The following is an 11792-nucleotide window of genomic DNA, read 5'->3' on the forward strand; positions in this document are numbered from 1 at the left end:
AGACAGCTTCCGTCCTCATCATAGCTTAGCCCCTTCGTGTGGCACTCCAGTTATACCACAGCACGTATCAGCCTACTTGTGCCGTTGATAAGTGCGAGAAATCGCAAAAAAATTTTGTATTCTCGCACTGCTACTATGATTTGGCACATTTAGTTTTGTCATCCAAATCAGCAAGGCTTTATAGGTACCATTCCATCTATAGCCAGCTAGCTCCCATTCTTTGCACCATGCACTTGCACCTTGACTGCAGCATCGCCCTCTACGCTTTTTTGTTTGAAGTTGAAAAAGCATGCGATAAGATCCGTAAGTTATGTAGGGATGATTTTCTCATGCGATAACTTTCATCGTATAGCTCTGAACTGAATTAAAGCTTTAGCAGTCTCACGTCGGCAGATTTGCCATGCTAATTCTTACGCATCTCGCTTTATTTCTGCAATCCCGGGCGTCCTCCAAGACATTGGTCTTGGACACCAGCTTTTTATTAAGCATTTAAAATTCCTTTCAGCGTTTAGTGACAAGCCTTCATTGACGACTGTGGAGTGTGCCATCTGCAATCAGCCCCAGCACGAGAATAACATTTCGGATGCGCTCGAATGGGCTGTTTGCTAATGTTATTAAGAATGCGCTAATGTTTTTTTTACTTTCAGGATAACTACGATTCGCCTACTGACAAGGCTCTATCGAGAAAGGCATATCCAGTGCATACTGGTTGAAATACTCAGCGATTAATATGGCTTACATTGTAACGTGGCCTCACCTATTAATCCTTAAACAACCTACCCAACCTAGGATACTCACACCAAAACATGTCCTTAGTGTCATCGTCTTCGCGTTACTTGCAGTGAAATCCCCTGTCCAGCATCAGCAGGGTATTCTAATGCCACATGACACAAATCTGGTTTCTCTAAGATCATGGGATGAATTCAGACCTCAGCCGCTTGTTTTAATCTCTCAGACTATTGCTGAAGCTGAAGTGTCGCAGCACTAAAGGTGAATCGTCAAATTGTTTCGTCTCATGCAGAAGTTGTAGATTTTTTTACCCTTTTCCTTCGCATTTCCAATCATGACTGATGGTTACGTCTGCAATCGCTGCAAAAGCAATCTCGTGCTGCTGCGGTTAGGTCATGCCACTGCATTTCGATATTCATTTTGTTTCTGCCATGAAAGATAGGGAAGGTCTTCACCTCACAAGGCTATGCACACTAACCTTTTTTCTTTTGAACTGGTAATTGTAGAAAACCACGCATTAAGTTAGAGTGTTAGTCTAATGTTTTAGGGGAATCACACAGTGTGGAGAACGTTTATAATAAGGGAGTAATTACTCATTAGCATCCATCCAAGCGCAGTCATACGGCTATAAAGAAAAACTCCCAAAAATCTTTGTAGATAAAAGAAAATTCCAACTGGTCTGGGATTAGAACCCGGGACCACTAGCTCAGTGATGTAGTCGCGCTACGAACCAAGCAATCCAGAACGGTTAAAAAACCCCGCCATTGCCATCTATATGTATATATCCTATACAATACTTTTTTGTTACATTGAGTGTTTTTGTATATTTTTTAATGCTGCTGAGCTGTATTCAAGGGGGCCGGGCTTCGTCAAGCTGCGCATGCGCAACTTTTTTTCGTCGCTCTCTTTCTTCATCTTGGAGAGAAAATAAATTTGACTTGACAGTTCCGGAAAAAACAAACTCCACAACAACACATAATACAATAATTTCTTGCACTCGAGGAAAAGTACAGTGCTTTCACAGCTTTCTGTACAGATGGTTCATAAAAAGATGTTTACGTTGGAAGCGGAGCGGTACAAGGGAATTAGAATGGAATAGTAAGACTTCCACAGTGTGCATCGGTCTTAACTGCCGAATGCTACGCCGTCTGTGTAGCCGTAGAAAAATAGTGAATGAGAACCTCGCAATCAGCATTATTTACTTTTTCTTTCGTTCAAATTCAAGCAGCGCTAACTTTTAGGACGAATACACAGAGGACATGACAGTACGGGCGCGGTGTCTTGTCAGCGCCCGTCCTGTCATGTCCTCTGTGCATTCGTCCTAAAAGTTAGCGCTGCTTGAATTTGAACGAAAGAAAATGCATAACCAACTAGCCCCGCAATGCGTTTTACTAAGCATTATTTACACAGACTCACTAAACGTACTCACAGCCTTCCATTCTAGAAATTCAGCCACTCCGCTCCCTGGTGACATCATTCACAACATAACAACCGCAATCGCTCAAGGACAAAATACACAACTGTGCTGGGTACCATGTCATGTTGGAATTAAACGCAACGATATAGCAGGCTCATGCGTTCCTCCAGCCCATGGCAAGCAAATAAAGAAAGTAAATATACCCTTTAAGGATTTCATGAACTTTGTACACGTAAGTTAAGAAAAAAGTGGCAGTTAGGAACAACGAAGTGAACAGCAAACTACACTTGGTACAGCCAGTTTTAGGTGAATGGAAGTCATGCTTACACCAGGAGCTTGGTTGGTTGGTTTATGGGGTTTAACGTCCCAAAGCGACTAAGGCTATGAGAGACGCCGTAGTGGAGGGCTCCGGAAATTTCGACCACCCGGGGTTCTTTAACGTGCACTGACATCGCACAGTACACGGGCCTCTAGAATTTCTCCTCCAAAGAAATTCCAGCCGCCGCGGCCGGGATCGAACCCGCGTCTTTTGGGTCAGCAGCCGAGCACCATAGCCACTGAGCCACCGCGGCGGCTTACACCAGGAGCGTTTCATTGAAGTTATTTTATGTCATCGCCGTGTACGCGACACACATCTTACAAGTTTCTAGTTACAAAAGAAGAAAATCCTGTTTGTGAAAAAAGTAGGGATAAACTAACCGGTAATTACATTTTATACTCATGCACGACATTTGAAAAACTAAGGAAAAATATTTTAGTGAGTTTTGTAATGAACATACTACATTACGCCCAAAGTTGCTCTTGGGTGAATATGCAATTGTTGCCATGTTTTCTGTTTTTAGCTATTTAAGAGAAGCAGGTTTTCTCGGCAAGCTCTAAATTTTTACCAACCGCTTAGCGTCATTCTTAGATACACCTTTGTCTCCTTCTCGCTCCTGAGACGAAGGCTGAGGTTTTTTATTTTTGGTCGGATGCCTCGAATCCTTTCCCAGCCAAGGATGGCTGCTGAGCTTTCCCGACCGTCTTGAAAGCTTTTACCACTAGCGATTTATAAATTTTTGTACTCTTGATTAGATGGTACGAAATAACTTTTCAGACCTTTTTAACCACTGTTGTTTTACACATTATACGGTAAAATCCTTCACAAAACAATTTTCTGTACCTGATGTTTAGCGCATGATAGGCTTAACTGCTTACGCGCAACTAAACCCTACACAGCACAACACAACGTGATAGCTACAGAGACGAGATGATGAACGCATCCCTTCCTTTTTTCATCTTACTAACAAGTGTATAAGAATACAGGAGCCGTTGTGAATGAGCGCAGAATAAAAAAATGAAAAAGTAACGAAAAATCTCCCCACAGGGGCATCTGAAACATGCAGATGGTGAGTTGCGACACCACGGGTTCCTGAGCATCCGCAGGGGCATCCCCGCAGGGGGATAATGCCGAGCAGTACGTCACCACGGACCCGAGCACCCGCGCTTAGCCGTGCGTGGCTTTGCCGCGTCCGGGGGAAAGGGCTTTCCTGGTGGTTAAGCCTATGGCGAGCATTTGGACATTTAAGGGCCATCGACGCAGGCAAGACACCACTTTGGTCCCAGCTTCCTGTAAACGGCACCTCCGGCCTGACCCGACCGGGGGAAATCGGCAGTGACCTTTTCCTGTCCTCCCCTCTATCTTTCACTTTCCTACCTTTTTCTTACAACTCTACTGTCTCCTCTCTTCTCGGTTTTTTTTTACTTTTCATAGGCTGCTAGGGTTAACCTTGTGTGGGGTAACTACCCTGAATTGCGTCATTTTTAAGGCGAAAGCTTTTTGTGGCTCATACTGGCGGCCAAGGTCACGTCCTGTGTAACGCTGTCTTTCACGAATAACGCGGCAACTGCTCAGGATAGGAGAAAACGAATGGAGTATCAGATAGACAAAATTTAACCCTGACGCCAAGTTTTATGACTGTGGAATGATCAGTTAATTAATTATAGCCAATTATAACGAAACAAAACAAGGAAAACAACGAAAAGCGTCGACATAGCGCGTACGTCGATATAGCGATGGGAAAAGTGTGGCGTCGCATCCATCGGGAGTCGTCACAGCATAGTGAAAATTATCGCAGAATGGGTGGAAAAACGCCAGATGTCTGTCAAATTAAATTTAAAAATGTGTAAATAAGCAGAATTAGTACTTAAGATCACCAAAAGATCTATAATTTGGGTAAAAATTGCTCAAATTGCTCAATGAAATTGCTCAATGAAATCGAGCTGCCATTCGAACACGCGCCCCAAGGGTCAGACGCTTCGCCACTTGTTGCGTACTAGGGCAACACCACCTAGAAGACTTAAGGCCCCCACACGGCGGCGTGACGTCACGCAGGTCAGATCGTCCTGAAAGTGGGCTTCACCTCGCCCGATACTCCACGTAAGCGGCGCGTTGCCGCAAAATAAAACTAAATTCGCTGACTCTTGTTACACGTAGGAACTGTCTAAAATGCCGTATCTACAGTTATGTACGAAGCTTGGACGGGAAAAATCGCCACGGTTTGTAGCCTCGCGCCTTAAGGAGGCGTTTTGCATGCTTACACATGTAAGAAACAGTTTTCTGACTGATTGGATGCGATAGATTAAAATGTTATCATCACTGTTGGGGATCACCTCTTTGTCACGTAAGTATAAGCTATTCACTTTTCAACCTACAGCCACGATTATAATATAGTTAACACTTTCAGATGTTTTTTGCTTACAGTTTCAAAAGCCCTATCAGGGATGTTATGAAAATGGCAAAATTTGACATTACATGAAACTACAATGTCAAGAGTTCAAGGTGGAAGAAATGAACACTCATAAAAAGACACTCATTTCTGCTCAGCAGCAATACAGGGTCGTTTATTATACACAGCTTGACAGTCTTGTCGGTGTACAAGAATACATTTTGGTAAAAGTGCACATAAATGTGATACACGTCAGTGTCAGAAAAAAGTTGGTAGAGTAACTTTTCTGCGAATACACTTCACTGCTTTGGCACATACTATTGCTTCAAGCCTGCAAAACCAGGCGTGCACAATTTTTCGTGACACAGAACAGAAACAGATTAGAACACGAGAAACCATCTTGAGAATGAAGGTAGGATGAAGGGCATTTTATTTGACATTGATGAGAGAAAAAGGTATTTTTTTTACAAACCATACCGTGTAAACAAAACTGCATAAATGACACCTCAACTTTTAACAGTTTGAATTTTTCGCTTTGCCTTTGCGGCAGACAACTTGTCATTTGCTAACTTGTAGTTTGCTGCTTTGCACAAGTTGTTTAAAAGGGTGTTTGCTGCTGCACTCAAAATGTAATGCATGACTTGTTGAGGAGCATGCCCGTTAACACAAACATTCAGGTCATCATTATCATTGAGGATGTCGTACCCAAGAGCCACTAGAACTTCTTTCTGCTTAGGAAGTGCAAAGAACTGTTTGGCGAAGCGTGGACTCCTAAGCTTGTCGAGCACTATTTCTGTGGTAAGCACAGCATTCACAACAAGTTCACGTGGAAACTTCAGCCCACCCCTAGTCATGCTGGTAATAAGGACATTCCTAGCAATGTCTATCTCTGCATCATCCATTACCAGATTTTCTTTACATGACTGGCACAACAGTTTCTTTAGAGCTGCATGAGCGCAGTAACCGGCAACATATGTCACAGCTGGAAGCCTTGCCACTTTCCTCTCAATATCACTGTCACTAACTGTGACATCAAACTGGCTTAACAGTGAGTTGGAGCTAATGACAGGAACATCGCACACCATGTCAATGTCTGGTAACTCGAGCACTTTCTGCAACCACAGCTTTGTCTCGGACTCATAAATCTGTCTGATGGACACGTGACAGTTGGCACCAGACAATTGACGGTACCGACCAAAGCGATCCTCGAGGGAATCTGTCTGAAATTTGCCTAGCAAAACATATTGCATACCAAGTTCTTCAAGGCAGTAGATAGTGATCTCATGGAGCGCATGAGTTGTGTGACATAAAGCTGAGTGCGTTTCCCTTGTCAAATGTCCTGCATCGTGCTTCAAACTTTCCCAGTAGTCTAGCCACTGCATCATTTTCCCCAAAAACTCTAACTGGGGACAAGGTGTTGACGTTATAGGTTTCTGCAGGTCATCTGAAAGCCGCTGGCCTTTTCGGGGAGTTTTAACATTAACAATATTCCACCACGTTAGCATCATGCTGATATACTGAGCCGTGCCATCAGCAAGGTGAAGGTTGCTATTTTGAAGTGCTGCCACAGTTGATAAATTGAATATTCTCAATGCCAACTTTACGTTTTGCCTCTCCATGTTTGAAGGATTCAACGCCTTCAATGACAATGTCGGAGCAATCTTCAAAAGCTCATTCTGTTCGGACTCATTCAGCTCACATAAAGTGTTAAATGATGCTGCCAAGATTTTGGGTTTGGGGTCTGGACTTTTTGGATCGGGGAAGTACATGCACCTTCCTGCATTGCGTTGATTTAACCAGTTATTTCTGACACATTTCAACACGCGGACAGGGTCTATGACAAAAAACAAAGGTCGGGATTTGTCAACTGCATGCTGATAAACTATCTTTAGTCTCGGAGGATCTGAAAACAATGACATCGTCTTTCTGTTGATGGAATTATTGTCGGAGATGATGGCAATCACTTTAAATCCTGCATCTTCAAGCTTGACGACCAGCATTCGCAGAAAATCATGCAAGCATTTTGCATCAATTGTAGCCACTGGTAAAATATGCACAACATCTTTGTTGTTTGAAAGCAGACTCTGAGTCATAAAGACATACGCTGTTTTTGCCGGGCTAGCAGTGTTGACTGCTGCACCTGCTACTGACCCAGCTTTAAAATCAAAGTATGACTGAATGTGGATTTCGTCCATCATTAAAGTTACTATCTTTTCATGCTCTTTCAATGTGTTAGCAACCTTCTTAGCGTATGACAGGAAAGAGGAGCCTTGCTGTTCAATGGCTGGGCTAACTTGTTGAGCGGAGCAGAGACGTCTTATTGTCTCTGGATGAGGCAACTTCACCTTCAGTGAACTTCTGAGGAATCTGTACGCATGCGGCGAAATGGTGTAAAGGAGACTTGCAAATACCAGCAGGTCTGACGAGTAGTGTGCTGCGTTGTTGAGGATGAGGTCTACTTGGGATTTTATGAACTTCACGACTTCCATGTGCCATTCGTGTAGCTGGGGCTGATCATTGCATATCAACTCTTCCAACAGTACCGCCACAGTTGCAAGCAGATGGTGAGTCCGCTGGCCATTCTTGGAAGAATGAGGAGTGCGCAGACACTCAACATGCTGAAGGATGTCACCTAGTTGTCGCAAATCCTGCAACTCTGCAGGCACAGTGACACCACGAAGTTCCACAATGCGGGTTTCCCCATAGTACACTTCCACACACATGTTGTCACAAACTACCACCGATGAACGTACAGAGGCGCCTTGTTCAACAGTCAAATCCAGGAATAGGACCTTGGACTCCATTTTGATCACAGACCAAAACGGCGAAGTGTTAAAGCTTGGCAGAGCAAGAAGGAATTCAGAAAAGCTTGTAACTTTGTTTTGCTTGTCATGTTGTTGTTTTTCTTCCAGAGATTTTTCCATGGCAATGCGGAGTGATTCGTCCTCAAAACGTTTTCTTTTCTCCTTCGGAGCCTCCCGAGTGCATGCATGTTGCCGAGAAAGATACTGGGGGCAATTCGGGAACACACTTGGTAACGCATCCGGCTTCAGCCTGAAGACTTTCAGCGGCACTTCAATAACGTTCCCCGTCTTCACATCTGTGTACTTTGATGTTTTGACGTAATCGCTTGCCACAAAATGCTTCTCGCAGAGCTGAAATGACAAAAAAAAATTATGTACGAACACGTTTTGTAGCGCCAGAAACATAAACGGCTCGGTTCGGCTTTCAATACTACAAAAAGAAGAATGAGCACGTTTCAGGCTCCAACAACGCAAGCATTCCGATTCAGCTCTTGCTGGATACGTTCAACCGGAAAAGTACACATTGCGTTAATAAAAAGCCCCCGAATCGACTCATAAGTCATATCATATACCACTGTGTGATAGCTTACCACTGTGTTTTTCGTAGGAGTAAAATCCTTCCGGGGAACCGCTCTTGTCCATGCCGCCCGCCGCACCGGGTCGTTGGGAAACATGTCCACGCGCACACTCGGCTCTCCTGCATAGTTGGACTTGCAGTTGGGAGCGCAACAGCAGCCCGGCATTTTCACAGCTCGTTCACGAGCACTAACACAGCATAGAATCGAAAATATGCATCTTGCAGACGTAAAAAGGACGCACGCTTACACGCTCGCTATCCGGCAACATCCGATGCAAACGACTGCAAACAGCTCCGATCACTGTGGCCAGCACTAGTGAAAAAAAAAAAAAAACTCCGACAGAGGCGCATGAAAATGTTGCTGCCTAACGATGTTGTGTGCCATTCCTTCAAAATATAGTTGTATAATTAAAACCGATTAGCTCATTGCTGCGGTATTTGGTAATATTTGGGCACTAATTATCCCTAAAACTAAAAAAAAATCAGTTGTTTGGGTTCTGGCGAAAGTCACGGCTGAAGCCAATGCGAGCCATTCATAGCTGTTCTTGTCTGGGCTTGTCCACTCTGCCCCCTCGCATGCAGCCGCTGGGCGAGGGCTGTCGCCGTCGATCCGAGTGAGGATCTGAGCTTGGTGACGTAGACGCTTGTGCGAGGAGGCGACGCGGGGGCCTTCAGTCTTCAGGTGGTGTTGACTAGGGGCGCGAGAGGGGTAGTGGTCATTCATCACCATCTGATGTTACAATTCTGTACACTAACATCCGAAGTATCTTGAATAAGAAAACACCTCTTTCATCGGCGATCGACACCTGTTCTACGTATATTATTGCACTTACTGAAACTTGGCTATCATATCAAATCCACAATAGCGAAATCTTTCACAACGCACACCGCTTCACAATATATCCCAATGACCAAACTATTCAGCGGGGAGGCGGCGTACTCCTTGCTATTTCGAAAGACATACCCTCATCATGCCTCTACACTAATAGCGTCTTGGAAACTGTATGGGCATCAGTTACTCTACACCATCAGAAAATAATATTCAGCGTATGCCCTCCTTCTTTGCGCTCGTTTATTAAGGAGCTTCACGACGAACGTAACATGATACACACCAGATTTCCATCGGCTTCCTTGTTTTTACTAGGTGATTTTAACTTTCCCAATATTTCTTGGGATACCCAGCCTCCCACCCTATCTCAATTTTCATCCGATGCTAGTGATTTTCTTGATTTATGCTCAGTTTTTTCATTTACCCAATTAGTCACTAATGCTACCAGAATCTCTGTCAACACTGCCAACACTTTAGATTTGATCCTAACCAATCGAGCCGACTTTGCTTGCGCCATCACCTTTTTAGCTAATATAAGCTATCACTCTTTGCTCGTTTTCAACATTTACGCTGCCTGTCCTAAACCTGCAAGAAAGAAAAAGACCATACTAGATTATATTAGAGCAGACTTCGATGCCATTAACAATGAATTATCAGTGTTTTCTCAAAACTTCCTGAAAAACTTTGACGATCGCTCTGTGCAAACTAGCTGGGATATGTTCACGGCCGAAGTTCACGAACTAACTCAGAAATATATTCCAAGACGCACCATCACTTCTAATCCTCAAGCCTTATGGTATAACGCCCATATAAGACACCTATCTAACAGAAAAAAGCGCCGATATCGTATAGCTAGGCTATCACCATGTAACGCACACTGGGACGCATACAAGACTGCCGCTGATGCCTATACAAATGCACTTAAGCAAGCAAAAGATAACTTCCTTTCTAACACGTTACCATCCATGCTATCGACCAACATTAGAAAATTTTGGCTTGTCATCAACCCACATACCGAAGAATCTATTAACTTAACTGACGTGTCAGGGGACCCTATACCGGCTCATTTATGCGCATCAGAACTTAACGAAACCTTTATTCAGAACTTCTCGCGCACACCAAACATCCCGTTCTACTCCGGTATAATTACCCTTCTATGCCTCAAATTTTCATCGATACATCTGGCGTTGCTAAACTTATTGATGCCCTAAAACTTCATTCATCGCCCGGTTTTGACTGCATTCCTGCTAAATTTTAAAAAAATACAGTTGCCTCCAGCTCCTTAATATTAACAAAGATTTTCCAGCAGACTCTCAATAATTCCATTATGCCAGCACAATGGAAAGTCGGGAAGGTGGTTCCATTATTCAAATCAGGAAATCGAACCTCCCCTAGAAATTATCGCCCCATCTCGCTAACTAGTACTTGTTGCAAACTATTTGAATACGTCATCTTCACTAACCTTGTGAACTTTCTTGAGTCTAATTCCTTTTTTACACCCGCACAGCATGGCTTTCGGAAGTCATTTTCTTGCGAAACCCAACTTTCCAGTTTCACTATCAAACTTCACCATATTTTAGATCGCGCATCAGAAGCTGAGTGCATTTTCCTTGATTATTCTAAAGCATTCGAGAAGGTACGTCACCCCTTATTTTTAAAGCTAACCCAAATGAATATCGACTACAGCGTTCTAAAATGGAATGAATACTTTCTTCTTAACCGATCGCAGTTTGTTTCCGCTAATAATTTTAACTCATCTTTCAGCGAAGTTTACTCAGGCGTGCCACAAGGCTCAGTGCTAGGACCCCTTTTATTTCTTATTTACATCAACGACCTGCCTTCGATTGTATCATCTAACATTCTTTTGTTTGCTGACGACTGTGTTGTTTTCCGCAAAATAAAATCCCCCGACGATGCTAACCTTCTTCAGCGTGATCTAACATTTCTCTTTGGTGTAATGAATAGCTTATGGAACTTAACACTAATAAGTGCAAAATTATGCGAATATCAAGAAGTGCCAACGCTCCGACTGTCTACTACCTAAATAACGTTCCCTTAGAAGCGGTTACTTCATATAAATACCTGGGTGTTCATATTTCTGCTGACCTTAACTGGACGCGCCATATTGAGTACACTGCAAACAAAGCCAACCGCATGTTAGGCTACGTGCGCCGTAACTTTTCCAAGACTCCGTCTTCCTTGAAATTATTGCTTTATAAAACACTAATACGCCCTAATCTGGAATACGCCGCCGCCATAGGGGATCCCCATCATGAAAAACTGATAACTTTGCTTGAGCTGGTTAAAGATAACGCTGCTCGTTTATCCTGTCCAACTTTAACCGTACCGCAAGTGTAACAAGCATGAAAACTAGTCTTTCTTTTGCCTCTTTTAACATCACGCAGGCAGACAATTCGTTTGAGCCTCTTTCATAAGCTATACCATCATCCCATGCTACATGATGCCCTCATTTCGTCCCCCAGATACCTGTCAAACCGGATTGACCATCGTCACAAAGTTGGCATTGAAACGTGTAACACTGTAACTGCATTTCAGTCTTTCTTGCCTCGTACATCACGCGAATGGAACCGCCTTCCCGCAGATATCGAGGACATAAGTGATAACCAGCATTTCCGTTCTGCACTAGCTAACATTCTATAACAGGAATATGATAATACTTTGTTTTGTATCATGTATTGCATCTGTTTATATATTTTCCTGTTTTTGT

At 43.4% G+C, this 11792-nt stretch overlaps 1 protein-coding gene across 1 annotated transcript; it reads right to left on the bottom strand.

Annotated features, from left to right (window-relative positions):
* Window positions 1-5036: 5036 nt before the first annotated feature.
* Window positions 5037-8401, bottom strand: LOC149356497 (uncharacterized). Its single transcript, XM_089576359.1, has 3 exons — window positions 8249-8401; window positions 6736-8009; window positions 5037-5829 (listed from the first exon to the last, which is right to left on the bottom strand). The coding sequence occupies exons 1-3, from the start codon at window positions 8399-8401 to the stop codon at window positions 5361-5363; spliced, it is 1896 nt and encodes a 631-aa protein (XP_089432485.1). The 3' UTR covers window positions 5037-5360.
* Window positions 8402-11792: the final 3391 nt, after the last annotated feature.

This window comes from Amblyomma mixtum, chromosome 3, assembly GCF_055824585.1.
Source record: "Amblyomma mixtum isolate Tamu chromosome 3, ASM5582458v1, whole genome shotgun sequence".
Taxonomy (NCBI): Eukaryota; Metazoa; Arthropoda; class Arachnida; order Ixodida; family Ixodidae; genus Amblyomma; species Amblyomma mixtum.